The sequence below is a fragment of the Bombina bombina genome, chromosome 3 (assembly GCF_027579735.1).
Source record: "Bombina bombina isolate aBomBom1 chromosome 3, aBomBom1.pri, whole genome shotgun sequence".
Lineage (NCBI taxonomy): Eukaryota > Metazoa > Chordata > Amphibia > Anura > Bombinatoridae > Bombina > Bombina bombina.
The window spans coordinates 711,042,641-711,067,104 of record NC_069501.1 but is presented as its reverse complement, the minus strand read 5'-3'; the positions used below and the strand labels follow the sequence as shown (position 1 = coordinate 711,067,104).

The following is a 24,464-nucleotide window of genomic DNA, read 5'->3' as shown; positions in this document are numbered from 1 at the left end:
ATATAGGCACCTGTGTTTCCTTTTATCTTTCTGATACAGACATCATATCATTGCCGGCTGTTGGTCTTCTGGGTGACTGTTATAGATCCCAGACTGCTTCCTTAGCACTGATTGAGGTGCTTCCACAAATGTGAGTTCAATCCCTCATATATCAAGTTGATTTTGGACCAAACAATATTGGGCCATGTGGCACTTCTGTCTTTTCTTGTCTTTGTAGATTGCTGCCTAAGATCCCGGCCTGGATCTCTACAGATAGCTGCCTTGATCTTCTCACCAGAGACTTGTTACCTAATTTTGTGACTTTTAATCCAACCATTACTGAGTTATTCACTCATGTTCGCTTTTGATATTGATCTCTGATATACCATTGTTTACCATATACTATATACCATTGCACTATTGTATTACCATACTGCTTCTCACTTTGAGATATATTTCGCTGAAGTATAGCTACTTTTTATTATATTTACCCCTTCTTTCTCTATGAGGTATAGTTCTTTCTCTATGAGGTATAGTTCTTTCTCTACTGAGGTTGTTATATTTCCACATTGTGGATCCTAAATTATATAGCCGTAAATCACTAGATTTAGTGAGTACATTGCTATAGGGCGCCCCCTCCCTTGCTGTAGACTGCAAGTCTGTCAAAAGAACTGAAAAAAGGGGCAGTTTGCAGAGGCTAAGATACAAGATAATCACAGAGGTAAAAAGTATATTATTATAACTGTGCTGGTTATGCAAAACTGAGAAATGGGTAATAAAGGGATTATCTATCTTTTAAAACAATAAAAATTCTGGTGTAGACTGTCCCTTTAAACGATTCAAATAACTGCACTAATGGAACCTTTGTCTTTTAGGATCTGGTGACTCTTGGTTCTGATGTCCAGTGGCGTCGCTACAGGGGGGCAAGGGGGGGGGCATTTGCTCCCCCTAGATTATGGCTTGCCCCCCCCCGGTTGCCACCCCCCCGGCCACCAGCCCCTGTTTTTGCTTAATGCAGCAGCGTTACTGAGTGTAGTGTGCTGTGAGTGAGAACTCTGGTTTTTTTAAAATTTTAAACAACTGTTTTACTCTGGGCTGGTGACGTTTCAATGATGAGACAGAGTGAGTAAATAATATGCGCAGCGGCGCGCGCACATCCACCATGTGTTCAGTTCTCCCCCACCCACCACAGACACGTGCCTCGTGCCAGCTCTACATGCAGCACCACAGCACTGAAGCACTCCAATACCCCATCTGCATGCGGGCGCTATTTGCTCCTCCAGTCAGCCAGGCTGAGGTCACTTTCCTACACAGCAGAAGGATAGGTACATGACCGGAGACTGGAGGAGAGCAAGAGGAAGGTGCCAGTCAGCAGGTGCTGAGCGGCCTGAACCTGTGTGCAGTGCAGGACAACTTAGAGCAGAGAGCGCAGGAAGGAGCAGCACCAGCAGGCATTGGCTGGCTGGCTGGCTGGCACTCAGAGAAAGCAAAGTAAAGACGAAGAAGATCATCTGTGGTAAGTCACTACTAGTGTCACAACAAGGTACTTTAATTACCAACTTGTAAAGTGGAAAGTGACTATGTGACTGTGAGTTTTTTTACCTCTAACTCCACCTGTGACCTGCTCTGTCTCTGCCCTGGCTGTGTAGATTCTGCCCCCTTACACCAAGAGCTGGATACAATTTATGAAATACTGGGGATATGCATATTTTAAATATAACAGATGGGACATGTGGTCCTTGAGAAGATAGATTTTTTTGGCTTATGGATAACTTTACCATTTTACCCTAATGTGATATTAACCTTGGTGTCATGCTCATATAGTACCACAAAATGATGTGAGTATATGCAGGGGAAATTATTAATGAAATACTCTGCAGAGAGGATGTACTAGAGACATGTACTGGAATCAAATACAATTATCTACTTTCCAATACATGATATAGGCTTAACAGTAGTGATATTTAGGAATATAATTTAACTTTTACAATGAGTCAGATAAGTGCATTTTTAGTATTGATTATATGACACATTTAAAATTGGGCCAGAAAAAACACCTTTTTCAATCCATCTGTTGAACATAGTCAAATGATTTATGATGCATATTATTAAAAAAATGGATTACTTGGCACTAAGAAACCTATATTTATGCATGGTTTATGGTAAGTAGAATGGGACAAAACAGGTGAAATTCACCTGGTGCTACAAACTCTCAAATAACTGCAACAAAAAAGGTGAAAAAATTGTTTTTGGTGCACAATCTGGCTCCTATAAAACATAACATTTACTACTATAAAAGCATAACTATTTTAGGCACACACCCATAAGAGTTATAGTCTTTAAAGTGTTGGGGTAAGAAATATTCATGAAGAGAGCAATTATCACTATTCTCAGAAAAACCTCAAATGGAAAAAAATCCAATGGAAGGTCACCCCTCTTTCCTGTCCAATAACTGGATACTAATAAATTATGATTACTTATAGACACAGGCCACACGGCTCACTGTTAGAGAGACTGGGAGAGAATTTGTCTCACTGTCTGTCAGAGAGACTGGGAGATAACTTGGCTCACTCACTGTCTGTCAGAGAGACTGGGAGAGAATTTGGCTCACTCAGTGATCCAAATTCTCTCCCAGTCTCTCTGACAGACAGTGAGTGAAATTCCCTCCCAGTCTCTCTGACAGACAGTGAGCCAAATTCTCTCCCAGTCTCCTAGACAGACAGTGAGCCAAATTGAAAATTTGGCTTACTGTCTGTTAGATAGACTGGGAGAGAATTTGGCTTACAGTCTGTCAGAGAGACTGGGAGAGAATTTGGCTCACTGTCAGAGAGACTGGGAGGGAATTTGGCTCACTGTCAGGGAGACTGGGAGGGACTTTGGCTCACTGCCTGTCAGATAGACAGTGAGCCAAAATCTCTCCCAGTCTCTCTGACAGACAGTAAGCCAAATTCTCTCCCAGTCTCTCTGACAGATAGTGAGTGAAATTCCCTCCCAGTCTCTCTGACAGACAGTGAGCCAAATTCTCTCTGACAGACAGTGAGACAAATTTTGGCTCACTGTCTGTCAGAGAGACTGAGAGAGAATTTAACTTACTGTCTGTCAGATAAACTGGGAGAGAATTTAGCTTACTGTATGTTAGATAGACTGGGAGAGAATTTGGCTTACTGTCTGTCAGAGAGACTGGGAGAGAATTTGGCTCACTGTCAGAGAGACTGGGAGGGAATTTGGCTCACTGTCAGTCAGATATACTGGGAGAGAATTTGGCTCACTGTCTGTCAGATAGACTGGGAGAGAATTTGGCTCACTGTCTGTCAGAGAGACTGGGAGAGAATTTGGCTCACTGTCTGTCAGAGAGACTGGGAGAGAATTTGGCTCACTGTCTGTCACAGAGACTGGGAGGGAATTTGGTTCACTGTCAGAGAGACTGGGTTAGAATTTGGCTTACTGTCAGACAGAGAGAGTGGGAGAGAATTTGGCTCACTGAGTTCATTGGTCTTCATTAGTGAAAAATTTAACAAAGGGGTTTATTTACAGAGCCCTGGTGTTTGCTGAAATTGCTTTAAACTATAAAGAAAAGCTTTTGATAGTTTTCCTCTCTCAGGTCTGAAGCTATAGCCGAGGAAGAAAGGCCAACTCTCAACAGCTTTTCTTTTAAGTATTAGATTAGTACAATAAAAAGGTATGATTGCATACCGAATTACACTGGTATTTTGGAATCTTATTTATATATATATTTATTTAGTTTATTTTAAGTGGTATGATTTAGTCGTGAAAATTATTAGTGCCCCCCCAGTTTTGACTGTGGTATCTTATGTGCCCCCACTATATATTGTTCCTAGAGTCGCCACTGCTGATGTCTATCTCTAATTATATCTAACATAGACTGCATAGTAGTTTGAGCCATCTGCATGTTATTTTCGGATATTGCCAAGGCCCTGGTTATTTGTTGGTTCCTTTCCCTGTCCATTTCTCTTTGACACTGAAAGATTTCATGGTCCAGTTCCAATCGTTGCTGGTTGTAGTTGTCAAATCTTTCTAAATGTCCAGACAAAATATCCTGAACCTTTCTACTGTCTGCTCTATATCCTCTGGCAAGATTTAGCATTTCATTTAGAGCAGCATCTTCCAAAGGTGCCTGCTCTTGCAGTATAGGTTTAGCAGGTGCAGGTTCAAAAGGTTCAATTGCCGGCTCTTGAACAACATCATGTGGTGAATTTGGATTCTCATCATCATTAGAGGGGTTTCTTACAGGCTCATGAATATCAAAATCCTGATCTTGTGCCATCTGTGAGAGGTCAGGTGTTAAGCTTCGACAGTCTGGAGATATAACCTCTGGACTATGTGCTCTAACTGGAACAAGATTCAGAATGAACACTCTAGAAGAAACATCCTCCTCAACGATATCTTAAATTAAATAACAAAAAAAATATAATTAGAAATTTTGAAATAAAGCAATTAAAAGAAGAATAGCCAACATTATGTTACATCAGATTATGATTTGTTCCTACAGTAATGGTTAGAGGGGTTACTATACAAAAGAAATGTATACAGTCATGTTGGCTTTAAACAATAAGATTAAAGGCCTTCTTAATAAATAATTGTGATTTTGCATGTTTAAACTGTTTTAATATAAAATCACACTACATACAATAATATTGGATGGATGTAACATGAAACAGAATAAAGTGTAAACTATATTAAGTACAGGGGCGTTTAATGTTAGTCTATCCATCTCACAGTCTCACAGTGTGACTATCAAACTATAGACATTACAACAAGTTTAAAATTTTTCGAGTACTTTATACCAAAATCATTTTTCTTATCATCCTATATTTACTTTCCAAAAGTAACTTACCATCAAAAAGTGGTGCAGAATCTGTCATCATAGCTCGGAATAGACGTCCAACATCCGCTGTAAAAATAAAAAATATAAATTAAAGATTAATATTTAATTTATATTTAAATATTTAAAGGTGTATATATAAGTGGATTCAAAATACATACCAGAGCTTCTTCCAACCCCTGTGTCCGGTGTACTGCTCCTTACATCTGGAATAGTATCAGCAGACGATAGACTGTGGCTTGTATTTGTTGTGGAGCGTATATATTGCCCATGTTGTGGTTGTTGTCTAATATTCATATTTTCTATTTGATGTGATGTCGACGGACGTGGTAGCTGTCCTATAGAGGTAGATGGGGTATTGACAGATGCAGAAGTCGATGTTCGAACAGAACCACCTATGAAATAGTAAATATAGATTTCAATTAACACATTAACTAACATATTACATATCTGTCCAGAATGTATCTCTATTGAGTCATGTAGATTATTGAGGCACATGAAAACACCCAATGGATGTATAAGTATGCAGCATTATAACACCATACAAATTTTAAAATTTAAAAGAGATAAATTCATAAAACCCAATTTGTGTAACTCATGATTTATATCTTTTATTCAAAATAAATCCATTATCTTTTTATATTCTATTATTTAATTTCAATAATTAGCTAGGTATCATTTATAAAAGAAGCAAAATCCTATACTATAAAAGGCCAAGTGTGTTTGTCCGAAGCTGTCATGCGCAGTAGAGACAGCACGAGGACAAACACACCTGGCCTTACAGTCCCTAAGTCTCTGCAGCGCGAGCAGAAGTGGGCGTGGCCGAGCGTGACGGGGGCGTGGCCGAGCGTGACGGGGCGTGGATGGGGCGTGGTCGAGCACGAAAGGGGCGGGGCCAGGCGGGCCTTGAAAGGCTATGCAGTCTGAGAGCTCAAAACAGCTCAAAAGAGGGGAGAGAGGGGGTAGGGAAAAGACAAGAAAGGTGAGAGAGAGATCAAGAGGGGAGATAAAGAGAGCACACGAGAGGGAGCAAAAGAGAGGGAGAGAGACAGCAAAAGAAAGGGGAGAGAGAGATCAAAAGAGAGGGGGAGAGAGAGAGGGGAGGGAGAGAGAGAGGGGAGGGAGAGGGGGAGTGCAATAGAGAGGGGAGGGGGAGGGAGAGAGAGAGAGAGGGGAGGGAGAGATAGAGGGGAGGGGGAGGGAGAGAGAGAGGGGAGGGAGAGAGAGTGGAGGGAGAGAGAGAGGGGAGAGAGAGAAAGGAGAGAGAGGGGAGGGAGAGAGAGAGAGGGGAGGGAGAGAGAGGGGAGAGAGAGAGAGAGGGGGGAGAGAGAGAGAGGGGAGGGGGAGGGAGAGAGAGAGAGGAGGGAGAGAGAGAGAGAGGGGAGGGAGAGAGAGGGGAGGGAGAGAGAGAGGGGAGGGGGAGGGAGAGAGAGAGGGGAGGGAGAGAGAGACAGGAGGGGGAGAGAGAGAGGAGGGGGAGAGAGAGAGGGGGGAGAGAGAGGGGAGAGAGAGAGGGGGGGAGAGAGAGAGAGGGGAGAGAGAGAGAGAGAGGGGAGAGAGAGAGGGAGGAGAGAGAAAGAGAGGGGAGAGAGAGAGATAGAGGGGAGAGAGAGAGAGGGGGGGAGAGAGAGAGGGGGGGGAGAGAGAGAGAGGGGGGGAGAGAGAGAGAGAGAGAGAGAGGGGGGGAGAGAGGGGAGAGAGAGAGCGCAAAAGAGAGGGGGGAGAGAGAGCGCAAAAGAGAGGGGTGAGAGAGAGCGCAAAAAAGAGGGGTGAGAGAGAGAGCACAAAAGAGGGAGAGAGAGCGTAAAAGAGAGGGGGAGAGAGAGCGCAAAAGAGAAGGGTGAGAGAGAAAGCACAAAAGAGAGGGGGAGAGAGAGCGCAAAATAGAGGGGGGAGAGAGAGGGCGCAAAAGAGGAGGGAGAGAGCGCAAAAGAGGAGGGAGAGAGAGAGCGCAAAAGAGAGGGGGGGGAGAGAGCGCTCAAAAGAGAGGGGGAGAGAGCTCAAAAGAGAAGTGGAGAGAGAGAGCTCAAAAGAGAGGGGGAAAGAAAGTGCAAAAGAGAGGGGGAGAGAGAGCAAAAGAGAGGGGGAGAGAGAGAGAGTGCAAAAGAGGGAGGGAAAGAGAGCGCAAAAGAGGGGGGAGAGAGAGCGCAAAAGAGAGGGGGGAGGGAGAGAGAGCTCAAAAGAGAGGGGGAGAGAAAGCGCAAAATAGAGAGGGGAGAGAGAGAGAGCAAAAGAGAGGTGGAGGGAGAGAGAGCAAGGGGTGGGACTGCTGTACCCTGCAAAAAATGGCCGTGTGAACGGGCTTTAGGACTAGTTGATCAATAATGGATTAAAATTGAAATCATGGGTGAGCCAGTGACAATATAAATTGAAATTTATACACCAATCAACTGATATAACGTATGTTCTATGTTGCTCCTAAGCTTGCCTTGATAAACATTTAAAGGACACTGAAACCAATTTTTGATTTTGTGCAATGTTAAGCAAATTTCTAATTTACTCCTATTATTACCTTTTCTTCATTCTCTTGGTATGTTTATTTGAAATGCAAGAATTAAAGTTTAGATGCCATGCCATTTTTGGTGAACACACTGCTGTGTTGTTCTTGCTGATTGGTGTATAAATTCACCCACCCATAAACAAGTGCTTTCCATGGTCCAGAACCAAAAAAATAGCTTAGATGCCTTCTTTTTCAAATAAATAAAGCAAGAGAAGAAGAATTTTTTTTTAATAGGAGTATATTAGAAAGTTGATTACATTTTCATGCTCTCTATATGAATCATGAAAGCAGAATTTTTGGTAGACATGTGCATGGCGAAAAAATTTGGTTCGGTTTGGATCGATTCGGATTTTTTAGAATTTCGTTTCGGATCGATTCGAATTCGGAAAAATTCGAATCAATTTGGTTCGGATTTGTTTCAGATTCATTCGTATTCGAATAAATTCGGCTGGATTCAGTTCGGTTCGGAAATTCGGAATTTCGGTAAGTGTTAGGTGGGATGTGCTGTGTATTAGACTAGTATTATGTACTTTATATTAGGTGTAACCCATAGCAGAGTGATATAACCTAATATACTGTACAATACTAGTGTAATCCATGGCCACCCGAATCTACCGAATAAATCCGAATAAATCCGAACTAATTTGGATTTATTAGGTAGATTCGGCACTATTTTAATTCGGAAATTCGAATCGATCCGAATCCCGAATTTTACGAATTCGGACGAATTTCCGAATCGATCTGAAACAAATCGCACATTTCTCATTGTTGGTTCAGTGTCCCTTTAAAGAAATAGATAAACAGAGAAGTAATCAAATTACATAATCCAATTTAATGTTATAATTTTTTATAATACTATTGCATATATGAGTGAGGAATCATAATTTCTTTTTTCATATAGCTGTAACTCTAATTGAAATGATACATTTATTTAGCTTTGGTGTGATTAAAGGGACACTAATCAACATTTTTTTCTTTTATCATTCAGATAGGGCATGCAATTATATATTTTTATTCATTCTCTTGCTATGTTTCTTTAAAAAGCATAAATAGTGTGCATATGAGCATGCTCAATTTTTGTTCATAACCTGGGTTATGCTTGCTTATTGGTGGTTAAATGTCAACCTCCAATAAGCAAACGCTAACCATGGTGATGAACCTAAAATTTGCTGACTGCTAAGATTGCATTACAGCTGTTTAAATAAAGATAGAAAGAGAAGGAAGAAAAATGGATAATACGAGTAAATAGCACATTAGAAAACAGTTAATAATGTTTTTAAAAAACATTAACGGAAGAGACACATTTTTGGTGCAGACAATTAAACAATATAAATATTAATTTGGACATTAATTTATAATTACCTCGAATATCGTGATCAGAGTCATCAGTTATGCCCTCGATGACCTCCGTGCCAAGCCTCTGTAGAACTTTTCTTTCAAAGTCAGTCAAATCTGCGACATAAGGTTGTCCGCCTCCAGTACCCCTTGCATATTGCTTTTCTTTGGCAATTTTGCCTTTAGTTTGACGCTTGATATCATTGAACCTTTTTTTGCAGGATTCAATATCTTTTTTCGTTGGTCCTTGAGCACTCACAGCGTCACTAATTATTTCAAAAAATAATCTTATTACGGGCACTGGGGGTTTGCTTGACTCGACTACCATAAATATTATCATAGTATTCGAGTACTAGATCAACAAGTACAACATTCTGTTGATGCGAGAAATTAGGGTTGCGAGTCTTCTTGGAAGTAGCTGAATCTCCCGAGCAAGCCATCTTCTCTAATTAAATACTGTAATGTTACTCTAATATTCTCTTAGAGCAAATAATGTGCTAAATGGTTTAGGAGCACAACTGCAGAATTTAAGACTGTAATTGTATATATCTATATGTAAATAGATTAGTTTTGTATCAGCTCCATGCCAAGATGCACTATGGGAAAAGTGCAAACTGCAGCAGGGAAATGAATTTAGTCTTTGAATCCCCAAGAGGGTTGTAAGAAAGTTAGAATTAACCCTTGAGTATAATCCAGTGATAGATTGAAAGAATATTAACCCTGCAGGAAGTGTGCTCTGAATCTGCAGACTTTTGGGAAACAGACTGAGTATTAGAAATAGTCTCTATTAGAAGCAAGAGCAACCGTTAGGCAGGAATATGACTGAAATTACTTTACAACACAGTAAGGAAAACTTCTTGTTATAAGTATAGTCTATTAGATAATACTCTTACTGTGACTCCGGATGCTGTGCTAGGTATTCCTGTGGCTGAGCTATTACAGAGATTGCAGGAGTTGTCCCTGTGGGTAACGCTTCTCCTAAGCGTTTGTGTGCTACTGCGTCTGACTTCCGTGCTGTCCGCTGAGTGAGAGGAGTTGTCAGTGAAGCAGGTAAGGCTGCGGAATTGCGGTTAGCTGTTAGGTAGTGAGACAGAGTGAAATAGTCCTGTCTGTTCCTGCACAGTTACCAGATTGAGTGTAGGTATGTCCTTGCTGCTGAAAAGGAGGTATAACAATATTAACAGTCAGGGTTAACGGACTCCAGAAAGTTTATAAGTAGTTGAACTGTCCAAAATACAAAGTTCCTTATTGCATGCAAGACATCAGATAAATGCAGAAGGAAGTGTTAAAGATAACTCTTCAGTTGTTAGAAAAAGCTGTAGAATATTTGTAATCCAAAATGTTTAGAGAGCTTAGAGAAACAGCAGCTCTGAAACTGCTATACAAAATACTAAGCACAGAGGCCTGTGATCTCAGGTGTTTTATTAGTTAGGTAGGCAGGACAAGGTGAAACTGCGCTGGGTCCTAAAAGGTACAGGCTCTGACATCACGCCCTCCTCAAGCGAGCTGTCCCACAGCTCGAGGTGCAGGACGGTCCGGATTCCGTCTATGAAATAGAGACACGAGACGTGGAGCGTTCAGATTGGAAGCCGGTTCCCAGGTATCATCCTCAGGAGGATAGTTCTTCCATCTCACTAAGTATTCCAAAACAGAACCCCGGTATCTGGAATCTAATAGTGATTTCACTTCGTAAGTGTCAGTTTCTCCAGGGGACAATGTAGGTGGTAATACTGATTCAGTGTTTCTAGTCGGTCTATAAGGTTTGAGTAACGAGACATGAAATGTGGGATGAACTTTAATTTGAGGAGGTAAATCCAACGTGACAGCATTTTCATTTACAATACGACTCACATGGAATGGTCTTATAAAACGGGAAGCTAATTTCTTGGATGGCACCTGCAGACGCAAGTTTTTTGTGGAGAGCCAGACTCTGTCCCCTATGGTATATGATGGGGGAGTTCTTCTTTGGAGGTCGTAATAGTGTTTTTGGCTTTCTTGAGCCTTTTGAATATTCTGGGTGATAGTAGAAAAGCCATCAATAAGTTGTCTGCTGTAATCTTCTAAATGAGGGGAAGTAGAAGATACGTCTGAGTTAATGTGAAATGTGGGGTGATATCCATAAGAGGCAAAAAATGGAGATAGTTTTGTTGAAGAATTCTTTAGGTTGTTGTAAGCGAATTCGGCCATGGGTAAATAATCCACCCAATCATTTTGCTGTTGGTTGCAATAACATCTGAGATATTCCTCAAGCCACTGATTCAGACGTTCAGTTTGGCCATTGGTCTGTGGATGGAATGAAGTAGTATATCTGTGGTTTATCTGTAATAGAGAACATAATTTCTTCCAAAACCTGGAGGTAAATTGCGTACCTCTGTCCGTGATTATTCTGGCCGGTGTTCCATGGAGTTTTATTATGTTTTCAAGAAATAAATTAGCAGTTTCAACAGAGGTAGGTAATTTATTATATGGGATAAAATGTCCCATTTTTGTAAACATGTCGATTATGACTAAGATGGTAGTATGTCTCCTGGAAGGCGGTAGGTCGACAATAAATGGATGGGGCGTGGTCGAGCATGAAAGGGGCGGGGCCAGGCGGGCCTTGAAAGGCTATGCAGTCTGAGAGCTCAAAACAGCTCAAAAGAGGGGAGAGAGGGGGTAGGGAAAAGACAAGAAAGGTGAGAGAGAGATCAAGAGGGGAGATAAAGAGAGCACACGAGAGGGAGCAAAAGAGAGGGAGAGAGACAGCAAAAGAAAGGGGAGAGAGAGATCAAAAGAGAGGGGGAGAGAGAGAGGGGAGGGAGAGAGAGAGGGGAGGGAGAGGGGGAGTGCAATAGAGAGGGGAGGGGGAGGGAGAGAGAGAGAGAGGGGAGGGAGAGATAGAGGGGAGGGGGAGGGAGAGAGAGAGGGGAGGGAGAGAGAGTGGAGGGAGAGAGAGAGGGGAGAGAGAGAAAGGAGAGAGAGGGGAGGGAGAGAGAGAGGGGAGGGAGAGAGAGGGGAGAGAGAGAGAGAGGGGGGAGAGAGAGAGAGGGGAGGGGGAGGGAGAGAGAGAGAGGAGGGAGAGAGAGAGAGAGGGGAGGGAGAGAGAGGGGAGGGAGAGAGAGAGGGGAGGGGGAGGGAGAGAGAGAGGGGAGGGAGAGAGAGACAGGAGGGGGAGAGAGAGAGGAGGGGGAGAGAGAGAGGGGGGAGAGAGAGGGGAGAGAGAGAGGGGGGGAGAGAGAGAGAGGGGAGAGAGAGAGAGAGAGGGGAGAGAGAGAGCAAGGAGAGAGAAAGAGAGGGGAGAGAGAGAGATAGAGGGGAGAGAGAGAGAGGGGGGGAGAGAGAGAGGGGGGGGAGAGAGAGAGAGGGGGGGAGAGAGAGAGAGAGAGAGAGGGGGAGAGAGGGGAGAGAGAGAGCGCAAAAGAGAGGGGGGAGAGAGAGCGCAAAAGAGAGGGGTGAGAGAGAGCGCAAAAAAGAGGGGTGAGAGAGAGAGCACAAAAGAGGGAGAGAGAGCGTAAAAGAGAGGGGGAGAGAGAGCGCAAAAGAGAAGGGTGAGAGAGAAAGCACAAAAGAGAGGGGGAGAGAGAGCGCAAAATAGAGGGGGGAGAGAGAGGGCGCAAAAGAGGAGGGAGAGAGCGCAAAAGAGGAGGGAGAGAGAGAGCGCAAAAGAGAGGGGGGGGAGAGAGCGCTCAAAAGAGAGGGGGAGAGAGCTCAAAAGAGAAGTGGAGAGAGAGAGCTCAAAAGAGAGGGGGAAAGAAAGTGCAAAAGAGAGGGGGAGAGAGAGCAAAAGAGAGGGGGAGAGAGAGAGAGTGCAAAAGAGGGAGGGAAAGAGAGCGCAAAAGAGGGGGGAGAGAGAGCGCAAAAGAGAGGGGGGAGGGAGAGAGAGCTCAAAAGAGAGGGGGAGAGAAAGCGCAAAATAGAGAGGGGAGAGAGAGAGAGCAAAAGAGAGGTGGAGGGAGAGAGAGCAAGGGGTGGGACTGCTGTACCCTGCAAAAAATGGCCGTGTGAACGGGCTTTAGGACTAGTTGATCAATAATGGATTAAAATTGAAATCATGGGTGAGCCAGTGACAATATAAATTGAAATTTATACACCAATCAACTGATATAACGTATGTTCTATGTTGCTCCTAAGCTTGCCTTGATAAACATTTAAAGGACACTGAAACCAATTTTTGATTTTGTGCAATGTTAAGCAAATTTCTAATTTACTCCTATTATTACCTTTTCTTCATTCTCTTGGTATGTTTATTTGAAATGCAAGAATTAAAGTTTAGATGCCATGCCATTTTTGGTGAACACACTGCTGTGTTGTTCTTGCTGATTGGTGTATAAATTCACCCACCCATAAACAAGTGCTTTCCATGGTCCAGAACCAAAAAAATAGCTTAGATGCCTTCTTTTTCAAATAAATAAAGCAAGAGAAGAAGAATTTTTTTTTAATAGGAGTATATTAGAAAGTTGATTACATTTTCATGCTCTCTATATGAATCATGAAAGCAGAATTTTTGGTAGACATGTGCATGGCGAAAAAATTTGGTTCGGTTTGGATCGATTCGGATTTTTTAGAATTTCGTTTCGGATCGATTCGAATTCGGAAAAATTCGAATCAATTTGGTTCGGATTTGTTTCAGATTCATTCGTATTCGAATAAATTCGGCTGGATTCAGTTCGGTTCGGAAATTCGGAATTTCGGTAAGTGTTAGGTGGGATGTGCTGTGTATTAGACTAGTATTATGTACTTTATATTAGGTGTAACCCATAGCAGAGTGATATAACCTAATATACTGTACAATACTAGTGTAATCCATGGCCACCCGAATCTACCGAATAAATCCGAATAAATCCGAACTAATTTGGATTTATTAGGTAGATTCGGCACTATTTTAATTCGGAAATTCGAATCGATCCGAATCCCGAATTTTACGAATTCGGACGAATTTCCGAATCGATCTGAAACAAATCGCACATTTCTCATTGTTGGTTCAGTGTCCCTTTAAAGAAATAGATAAACAGAGAAGTAATCAAATTACATAATCCAATTTAATGTTATAATTTTTTATAATACTATTGCATATATGAGTGAGGAATCATAATTTCTTTTTTCATATAGCTGTAACTCTAATTGAAATGATACATTTATTTAGCTTTGGTGTGATTAAAGGGACACTAATCAACATTTTTTTCTTTTATCATTCAGATAGGGCATGCAATTATATATTTTTATTCATTCTCTTGCTATGTTTCTTTAAAAAGCATAAATAGTGTGCATATGAGCATGCTCAATTTTTGTTCATAACCTGGGTTATGCTTGCTTATTGGTGGTTAAATGTCAACCTCCAATAAGCAAACGCTAACCATGGTGATGAACCTAAAATTTGCTGACTGCTAAGATTGCATTACAGCTGTTTAAATAAAGATAGAAAGAGAAGGAAGAAAAATGGATAATACGAGTAAATAGCACATTAGAAAACAGTTAATAATGTTTTTAAAAAACATTAACGGAAGAGACACATTTTTGGTGCAGACAATTAAACAATATAAATATTAATTTGGACATTAATTTATAATTACCTCGAATATCGTGATCAGAGTCATCAGTTATGCCCTCGATGACCTCCGTGCCAAGCCTCTGTAGAACTTTTCTTTCAAAGTCAGTCAAATCTGCGACATAAGGTTGTCCGCCTCCAGTACCCCTTGCATATTGCTTTTCTTTGGCAATTTTGCCTTTAGTTTGACGCTTGATATCATTGAACCTTTTTTTGCAGGATTCAATATCTTTTTTCGTTGGTCCTTGAGCACTCACAGCGTCACTAATTATTTCAAAAAATAATCTTATTACGGGCACTGGGGGTTTGCTTGACTCGACTACCATAAATATTATCATAGTATTCGAGTACTAGATCAACAAGTACAACATTCTGTTGATGCGAGAAATTAGGGTTGCGAGTCTTCTTGGAAGTAGCTGAATCTCCCGAGCAAGCCATCTTCTCTAATTAAATACTGTAATGTTACTCTAATATTCTCTTAGAGCAAATAATGTGCTAAATGGTTTAGGAGCACAACTGCAGAATTTAAGACTGTAATTGTATATATCTATATGTAAATAGATTAGTTTTGTATCAGCTCCATGCCAAGATGCACTATGGGAAAAGTGCAAACTGCAGCAGGGAAATGAATTTAGTCTTTGAATCCCCAAGAGGGTTGTAAGAAAGTTAGAATTAACCCTTGAGTATAATCCAGTGATAGATTGAAAGAATATTAACCCTGCAGGAAGTGTGCTCTGAATCTGCAGACTTTTGGGAAACAGACTGAGTATTAGAAATAGTCTCTATTAGAAGCAAGAGCAACCGTTAGGCAGGAATATGACTGAAATTACTTTACAACACAGTAAGGAAAACTTCTTGTTATAAGTATAGTCTATTAGATAATACTCTTACTGTGACTCCGGATGCTGTGCTAGGTATTCCTGTGGCTGAGCTATTACAGAGATTGCAGGAGTTGTCCCTGTGGGTAACGCTTCTCCTAAGCGTTTGTGTGCTACTGCGTCTGACTTCCGTGCTGTCCGCTGAGTGAGAGGAGTTGTCAGTGAAGCAGGTAAGGCTGCGGAATTGCGGTTAGCTGTTAGGTAGTGAGACAGAGTGAAATAGTCCTGTCTGTTCCTGCACAGTTACCAGATTGAGTGTAGGTATGTCCTTGCTGCTGAAAAGGAGGTATAACAATATTAACAGTCAGGGTTAACGGACTCCAGAAAGTTTATAAGTAGTTGAACTGTCCAAAATACAAAGTTCCTTATTGCATGCAAGACATCAGATAGATGCAGAAGGAAGTGTTAAAGATAACTCTTCAGTTGTTAGAAAAAGCTGTAGAATATTTGTAATCCAAAATGTTTAGAGAGCTTAGAGAAACAGCAGCTCTGAAACTGCTATACAAAATACTAAGCACAGAGGCCTGTGATCTCAGGTGTTTTATTAGTTAGGTAGGCAGGACAAGGTGAAACTGCGCTGGGTCCTAAAAGGTACAGGCTCTGACATCACGCCCTCCTCAAGCGAGCTGTCCCACAGCTCGAGGTGCAGGACGGTCCGGATTCCGTCTATGAAATAGAGACACGAGACGTGGAGCGTTCAGATTGGAAGCCGGTTCCCACGTATCATCCTCAGGAGGATAGTTCTTCCATCTCACTAAGTATTCCAAAACAGAACCCCGGTATCTGGAATCTAATAGTGATTTCACTTCGTAAGTGTCAGTTTCTCCAGGGGACAATGTAGGTGGTAATACTGATTCAGTGTTTCTAGTCGGTCTATAAGGTTTGAGTAACGAGACATGAAATGTGGGATGAACTTTAATTTGAGGAGGTAAATCCAACGTGACAGCATTTTCATTTACAATACGACTCACATGGAATGGTCTTATAAAACGGGAAGCTAATTTCTTGGATGGCACCTGCAGACGCAAGTTTTTTGTGGAGAGCCAGACTCTGTCCCCTATGGTATATGATGGGGGAGTTCTTCTTTGGAGGTCGTAATAGTGTTTTTGGCTTTCTTGAGCCTTTTGAATATTCTGGGTGATAGTAGAAAAGCCATCAATAAGTTGTCTGCTGTAATCTTCTAAATGAGGGGAAGTAGAAGATACGTCTGAGTTAATGTGAAATGTGGGGTGATATCCATAAGAGGCAAAAAATGGAGATAGTTTTGTTGAAGAATTCTTTAGGTTGTTGTAAGCGAATTCGGCCATGGGTAAATAATCCACCCAATCATTTTGCTGTTGGTTGCAATAACATCTGAGATATTCCTCAAGCCACTGATTCAGACGTTCAGTTTGGCCATTGGTCTGTGGATGGAATGAAGTAGTATATCTGTGGTTTATCTGTAATAGAGAACATAATTTCTTCCAAAACCTGGAGGTAAATTGCGTACCTCTGTCCGTGATTATTCTGGCCGGTGTTCCATGGAGTTTTATTATGTTTTCAAGAAATAAATTAGCAGTTTCAACAGAGGTAGGTAATTTATTATATGGGATAAAATGTCCCATTTTTGTAAACATGTCGATTATGACTAAGATGGTAGTATGTCTCCTGGAAGGCGGTAGGTCGACAATAAATGGATGGGGCGTGGTCGAGCATGAAAGGGGCGGGGCCAGGCGGGCCTTGAAAGGCTATGCAGTCTGAGAGCTCAAAACAGCTCAAAAGAGGGGAGAGAGGGGGTAGGGAAAAGACAAGAAAGGTGAGAGAGAGATCAAGAGGGGAGATAAAGAGAGCACACGAGAGGGAGCAAAAGAGAGGGAGAGAGACAGCAAAAGAAAGGGGAGAGAGAGATCAAAAGAGAGGGGGAGAGAGAGAGGGGAGGGAGAGAGAGAGGGGAGGGAGAGGGGGAGTGCAATAGAGAGGGGAGGGAGAGAGAGAGAGAGAGAGGGGAGGGAGAGATAGAGGGGAGGGGGAGGGAGAGAGAGAGGGGAGGGAGAGAGAGTGGAGGGAGAGAGAGAGGGGAGAGAGAGAAAGGAGAGAGAGGGGAGGGAGAGAGAGAGGGGAGGGAGAGAGAGGGGAGAGAGAGAGAGAGGGGGGAGAGAGAGAGAGGGGAGGGGGAGGGAGAGAGAGAGAGGAGGGAGAGAGAGAGAGAGGGGAGGGAGAGAGAGGGGAGGGAGAGAGAGAGGGGAGGGGGAGGGAGAGAGAGAGGGGAGGGAGAGAGAGACAGGAGGGGGAGAGAGAGAGGAGGGGGAGAGAGAGGGGGGAGAGAGAGGGGAGAGAGAGAGGGGGGGAGAGAGAGAGAGGGGAGAGAGAGAGAGAGAGGGGAGAGAGAGAGGGAGGAGAGAGAAAGAGAGGGGAGAGAGAGAGATAGAGGGGAGAGAGAGAGAGGGGGGGAGAGAGAGAGGGGGGGGAGAGAGAGAGAGGGGGGGAGAGAGAGAGAGAGAGAGAGGGGGAGAGAGGGGAGAGAGAGAGCGCAAAAGAGAGGGGGGAGAGAGAGCGCAAAAGAGAGGGGTGAGAGAGAGCGCAAAAAAGAGGGGTGAGAGAGAGAGCACAAAAGAGGGAGAGAGAGCGTAAAAGAGAGGGGGAGAGAGAGCGCAAAAGAGAAGGGTGAGAGAGAAAGCACAAAAGAGAGGGGGAGAGAGAGCGCAAAATAGAGGGGGGAGAGAGAGGGCGCAAAAGAGGAGGGAGAGAGCGCAAAAGAGGAGGGAGAGAGAGAGCGCAAAAGAGAGGGGGGGGAGAGAGCGCTCAAAAGAGAGGGGGAGAGAGCTCAAAAGAGAAGTGGAGGGGGAGAGCACAAAAGAGAGGGGGAAGAGAGAAAAAAGAGAGGGGGAGAGAGAGCAAAAGAGAGGGGGAGAGAGAGAGAGTGCAAAAGAGGGAGGGAAAGAGAGCGCAAAAGAGGGGGGAGAGAGAGCGCAAAAGAGAGGGGGGAGGGAGAGAGAGCTCAAAAGAGAGGGGGAGAGAAAGCGCAAAATAGAGAGGGGAGAGAGAGAGAGCAAAAGAGAGGTGGAGGGAGAGAGAGCAAGGGGTGGGACTGCTGTACCCTGCAAAAAATGGCCGTGTGAACGGGCTTTAGGACTAGTTGATCAATAATGGATTAAAATTGAAATCATGGGTGAGCCAGTGACAATATAAATTGAAATTTATACACCAATCAACTGATATAACGTATGTTCTATGTTGCTCCTAAGCTTGCCTTGATAAACATTTAAAGGACACTGAAACCAATTTTTGATTTTGTGCAATGTTAAGCAAATTTCTAATTTACTCCTATTATTACCTTTTCTTCATTCTCTTGGTATGTTTATTTGAAATGCAAGAATTAAAGTTTAGATGCCATGCCATTTTTGGTGAACACACTGCTGTGTTGTTCTTGCTGATTGGTGTATAAATTCACCCACCCATAAACAAGTGCTTTCCATGGTCCAGAACCAAAAAAATAGCTTAGATGCCTTCTTTTTCAAATAAATAAAGCAAGAGAAGAAGAATTTTTTTTTAATAGGAGTATATTAGAAAGTTGATTACATTTTCATGCTCTCTATATGAATCATGAAAGCAGAATTTTTGGTAGACATGTGCATGGCGAAAAAATTTGGTTCGGTTTGGATCGTTTCGGATTTTTTAGAATTTCGTTTCGGATCGATTCGAATTCGGAAAAATTCGAATCAATTTGGTTCGGATTTGTTTCAGATTCATTCGTATTCGAATAAATTCGGCTGGATTCAGTTCGGTTCGGAAATTCGGAATTTCGGTAAGTGTTAGGTGGGATGTGCTGTGTATTAGACTAGTATTATGTACTTTATATTAGGTGTAACCCATAGCAGAGTGATATAACCTAATATACTGTACAATACTAGTGTAATCCATGGCCACCCGAATCTACCGAATAAATCCGAATAAATCCGAACTAATTTGGATTTATTAGGTAGATTCGGCACTATTTTAATTCGGAAATTCGAATCGATCCGAATCCCGAATTTTACGAATTCGGACGAATTTCCGAATCGATCTGAAACAAATCGCACATTTCTCATTGTTGGTTCAGTGTCCCTTTAAAGAAATAGATAAACAGAGAAGTAATCAAATTACATAATCCAATTTAATGTTATAATTTTTTATAATACTATTGCATATATGAGTGAGGAATCATAATTTCTTTTTTCATATAGCTGTAACTCTAATTGAAATGATACATTTATTTAGCTTTGGTGTGATTAAAGGGACACTAATCAACATTTTTTTCTTTTATCATTCAGATAGGGCATGCAATTATATATTTTTATTCATTCTCTTGCTATGTTTCTTTAAAAAGCATAAATAGTGTGCATATGAGCATGCTCAATTTTTGTTCATAACCTGGGTTATGCTTGCTTATTGGTGGTTAAATGTCAACCTCCAATAAGCAAACGCTAACCATGGTGATGAACCTAAAATTTGCTGACTGCTAAGATTGCATTACAGCTGTTTAAATAAAGATAGAAAGAGAAGGAAGAAAAATGGATAATACGAGTAAATAGCACATTAGAAAACAGTTAATAATGTTTTTAAAAAACATTAACGGAAGAGACACATTTTTGGTGCAGACAATTAAACAATATAAATATTAATTTGGACATTAATTTATAATTACCTCGAATATCGTGATCAGAGTCATCAGTTATGCCCTCGATGACCTCCGTGCCAAGCCTCTGTAGAACTTTTCTTTCAAAGTCAGTCAAATCTGCGACATAAGGTTGTCCGCCTCCAGTACCCCTTGCATATTGCTTTTCTTTGGCAATTTTGCCTTTAGTTTGACGCTTGATATCATTGAACCTTTTTTTGCAGGATTCAATATCTTTTTTCGTTGGTCCTTGAGCACTCACAGCGTCACTAATTATTTCAAAAAATAATCTTATTACGGGCACTGGGGGTTTGCTTGACTCGACTACCATAAATATTATCATAGTATTCGAGTACTAGATCAACAAGTACAACATTCTGTTGATGCGAGAAATTAGGGTTGCGAGTCTTCTTGGAAGTAGCTGAATCTCCCGAGCAAGCCATCTTCTCTAATTAAATACTGTAATGTTACTCTAATATTCTCTTAGAGCAAATAATGTGCTAAATGGTTTAGGAGCACAACTGCAGAATTTAAGACTGTAATTGTATATATCTATATGTAAATAGATTAGTTTTGTATCAGCTCCATGCCAAGATGCACTATGGGAAAAGTGCAAACTGCAGCAGGGAAATGAATTTAGTCTTTGAATCCCCAAGAGGGTTGTAAGAAAGTTAGAATTAACCCTTGAGTATAATCCAGTGATAGATTGAAAGAATATTAACCCTGCAGGAAGTGTGCTCTGAATCTGCAGACTTTTGGGAAACAGACTGAGTATTAGAAATAGTCTCTATTAGAAGCAAGAGCAACCGTTAGGCAGGAATATGACTGAAATTACTTTACAACACAGTAAGGAAAACTTCTTGTTATAAGTATAGTCTATTAGATAATACTCTTACTGTGACTCCGGATGCTGTGCTAGGTATTCCTGTGGCTGAGCTATTACAGAGATTGCAGGAGTTGTCCCTGTGGGTAACGCTTCTCCTAAGTGTTTGTGTGCTACTGCGTCTGACTTCCGTGCTGTCCGCTGAGTGAGAGGAGTTGTCAGTGAAGCAGGTAAGGCTGCGGAATTGCGGTTAGCTGTTAGGTAGTGAGACAGAGTGAAATAGTCCTGTCTGTTCCTGCACAGTTACCAGATTGAGTGTAGGTATGTCCTTGCTGCTGAAAAGGAGGTATAACAATATTAACAGTCAGGGTTAACGGACTCCAGAAAGTTTATAAGTAGTTGAACTGTCCAAAATACAAAGTTCCTTATTGCATGCAAGACATCAGATAGATGCAGAAGGAAGTGTTAAAGATAACTCTTCAGTTGTTAGAAAAAGCTGTAGAATATTTGTAATCCAAAATGTTTAGAGAGCTTAGAGAAACAGCAGCTCTGAAACTGCTATACAAAATACTAAGCACAGAGGCCTGTGATCTCAGGTGTTTTATTAGTTAGGTAGGCAGGACAAGGTGAAACTGCGCTGGGTCCTAAAAGGTACAGGCTCTGACATCACGCCCTCCTCAAGCGAGCTGTCCCACAGCTCGAGGTGCAGGACGGTCCGGATTCCGTCTATGAAATAGAGACACGAGACGTGGAGCGTTCAGATTGGAAGCCGGTTCCCAGGTATCATCCTCAGGAGGATAGTTCTTCCATCTCACTAAGTATTCCAAAACAGAACCCCGGTATCTGGAATCTAATAGTGATTTCACTTCGTAAGTGTCAGTTTCTCCAGGGGACAATGTAGGTGGTAATACTGATTCAGTGTTTCTAGTCGGTCTATAAAGTTTGAGTAACGAGACATGAAATGTGGGATGAACTTTAATTTGAGGAGGTAAATCCAACGTGACAGCATTTTCATTTACAATACGACTCACATGGAATGGTCTTATAAAACGGGAAGCTAATTTCTTGGATGGCACCTGCAGACGCAAGTTTTTTGTGGAGAGCCAGACTCTGTCCCCTATGGTATATGATGGGGGAGTTCTTCTTTGGAGGTCGTAATAGTGTTTTTGGCTTTCTTGAGCCTTTTGAATATTCTGGGTGATAGTAGAAAAGCCATCAATAAGTTGTCTGCTGTAATCTTCTAAATGAGGGGAAGTAGAAGATACGTCTGAGTTAATGTGAAATGTGGGGTGATATCCATAAGAGGCAAAAAATGGAGATAGTTTTGTTGAAGAATTCTTTAGGTTGTTGTAAGCGAATTCGGCCATGGGTAAATAATCCACCCAATCATTTTGCTGTTGGTTGCAATAACATCTGAGATATTCCTCAAGCCACTGATTCAGACGTTCAGTTTGGCCATTGGTCTGTGGATGGAATGAAGTAGTATATCTGTGGTTTATCTGTAATAGAGAACATAATTTCTTCCAAAACCTGGAGGTAAATTGCGTACCTCTGTCCGTGATTATTCTGGCCGGTGTTCCATGGAGTTTTATTATGTTTTCAAGAAATAAATTAGCAGTTTCAACAGAGGTAGGTAATTTATTATATGGGATAAAATGTCCCATTTTTGTAAACATGTCGATTATGACTAAGATGGTAGTATGTCTCCTGGAAGGCGGTAGGTCGACAATAAAATCCATGGAGATTTGTTCCCAGGGTCTTTGTGGAATAGGGAGTGGCATCAACAGACCGTAGGGTCTGTTCCTTTCTGATTTTGAGATAGCACAGGTGGAGCAGGATGTTACATAATCATGGACTGTTTTCTTTAAATCGGGCCACCAAAATTCTCTTTGTATAAGATCTATTGTTCGGTTTACTCCAGGGTGTCCGGAAAATGGGGAGTCATGATGTTCCCTTAATAGTGCTGATCTTAAGCTGGGAGAGACATAAATCTTATCTTCAAAATAATAAGTACCTGATTTTTGCGTCAGTCTTTGGAGTGGTAGGTCTTTGTCGGTAGCGTAGGAATCTTGAATCTCTTTCAGTAGAGAAGTAGAGAGGGCAATGAACCGCTCACTCGGTATGATTGAAGTGGTGTTGAACTGAGAAGTTGGTTTTGTATAAATTCTGGATAGGGCATCTGCCTTACCATTTTTATTTGCAGGACGGTAGATGATGTGAAAGTCAAACCTGGAGAAAAATAAGCACCAACGGACTTGTCTAGCAGAGAGTGTTTTGTTAGACTGCAAATACTGTAGGTTCTTGTGATCAGTGTAGATTGTTATGGGGAATTTAGCTCCTTCTAGGAGATGTCTCCAATTTTCCAAAGCTCTGCGTATCGCTAAAAGTTCTTTATCTCCTATGGAGTAGTTCATCTCCGCTGAACTCATAATTTTGGAGAAAAAGGAGACCGGATGCAGTGGTTCGGAAGGAGATCGTCTCTGAGATAAAACAGCTCGGAAGAGTCAACTTCTAAAACAAATTGTAAGTTCAAATCTGGAAAACGCAGTATAGGGGCACTTGAGAAACTGGCTTTGAGGAAATCAAAGGCAGAAGATGCTTCATCGGTCCAACTGAACGGTTTGGAGTTGCTAGTAAGTTGAGTAAGTGGTCTTGCAACCTTTGAGAACCCTTTGATGAACTTACGGTAATAGTTTGAGAACCCCAAAAATCTTTGGAGTTCATTCTTATTCTTGGGTTGTGGCCAGTCTAGAAGAGTTTCCACTTTCTTATGTTGCATACTTATGCCCTGTGGTGAAATCTCATAGCCCAAGAACGAGATCTGAGAGCAATGGAATTGACACTTCTCTAACTTGGCGTACAGTTTATGGACACGTAGTCGGGACAGCACCCATCTAACATGTTTTCTGTGTTCTGTGAGAGATTTGGAAAATATAAGGATGTCATCCAGGTATACCACAACGCAACTATCCAACAAATCTCGAAAAACATCATTTATAAAATGTTGGAAAGTTGCCGGGGCGTTGCAAAGGCCGAATGGCATCACAAGATATTCATATAACCCATATCTCGTTCTAAACGCTGTGAGCCATTCGTCACCTTCGCAGATATGGATTAGATTATATGCCCCTCTGAGGTCGAGTTTTGTGTAAATGGTGGCTTCTGAGAGGCGTTCGATCAACTCTGGGATCAAAGGTAGGGGATACCGGTTTTTTATTGTTCTCTTATTTAACTCCCGATAATCTATAATGGGCCGGAGAGTGCCATCCTTGTTCGTGACGAAGAACATCCCTGCGCCTGCTGGGGAGGTTGATGGTCTGATAAAACCTTTCTTTATGTTGTCCTCTAAGTAGGTCTTGAGGTGTTGTAGTTCGGGTTGATTTAATGGATAAACATGTCCGAAAGGAATAGTGGCTCCTGGCTGTAATTGTATCGGGCAGTCGTAGGTCTGATGGGGAGGCAGGTTCTCTGCTTCTGATTTGCTGAAGACATCAGTGAAATCGATATAATCAGGAGGTAGAACTGGATGTACTGAAGTAGTTTGTAGAAGACACTGTTTGGAAAAACAAGTATTAAGGCAATAATCTGAGTTAAAACAAATTTTTGAAGATGACCAGGTTATGCTAGGTTCATGTTGTTGTAACCATGAGATCCCCAAAACTACAGGGAAGTGTGGTGAGGGTAGGACATCAAACAAAATATGTTCTATATGGCCCTCTTTAGTTACGACTTCTAGTGGTATAGTATGATGGGTTATGGGACCAGTGGTAACAGTAGACCCGTCAATAACTCTGACAACAAGTGGTTTTGATTTCAAGACAAGTGGTATTTTATTGGAATTAACTAGACCGGAATCGATAAAGTTCCCAAAAGCACCAGAATCCACGATGGCATCAGTAGGAAGTCTTTTGTGGTCCCACTGTAAAACAAGGGATAACCCACAATAAGT

At 41.8% G+C, this 24,464-nt stretch overlaps 1 protein-coding gene across 1 annotated transcript; it reads right to left on the bottom strand.

The window, feature by feature from the left end:
• Positions 1-2,181: 2,181 nt before the first annotated feature.
• Positions 2,182-9,259, bottom strand: LOC128652489 (uncharacterized). The gene is made up of 5 exons (XM_053705426.1): positions 8,685-9,259; positions 4,984-5,217; positions 4,835-4,891; positions 4,115-4,383; positions 2,182-2,199 (listed from the first exon to the last, which is right to left on the bottom strand). The coding sequence occupies exons 1-5, from the start codon at positions 8,995-8,997 to the stop codon at positions 2,182-2,184; spliced, it is 891 nt and encodes a 296-aa protein (XP_053561401.1). The 5' UTR covers positions 8,998-9,259.
• Between the last annotated feature and the right edge of the window lie 15,205 nt (positions 9,260-24,464).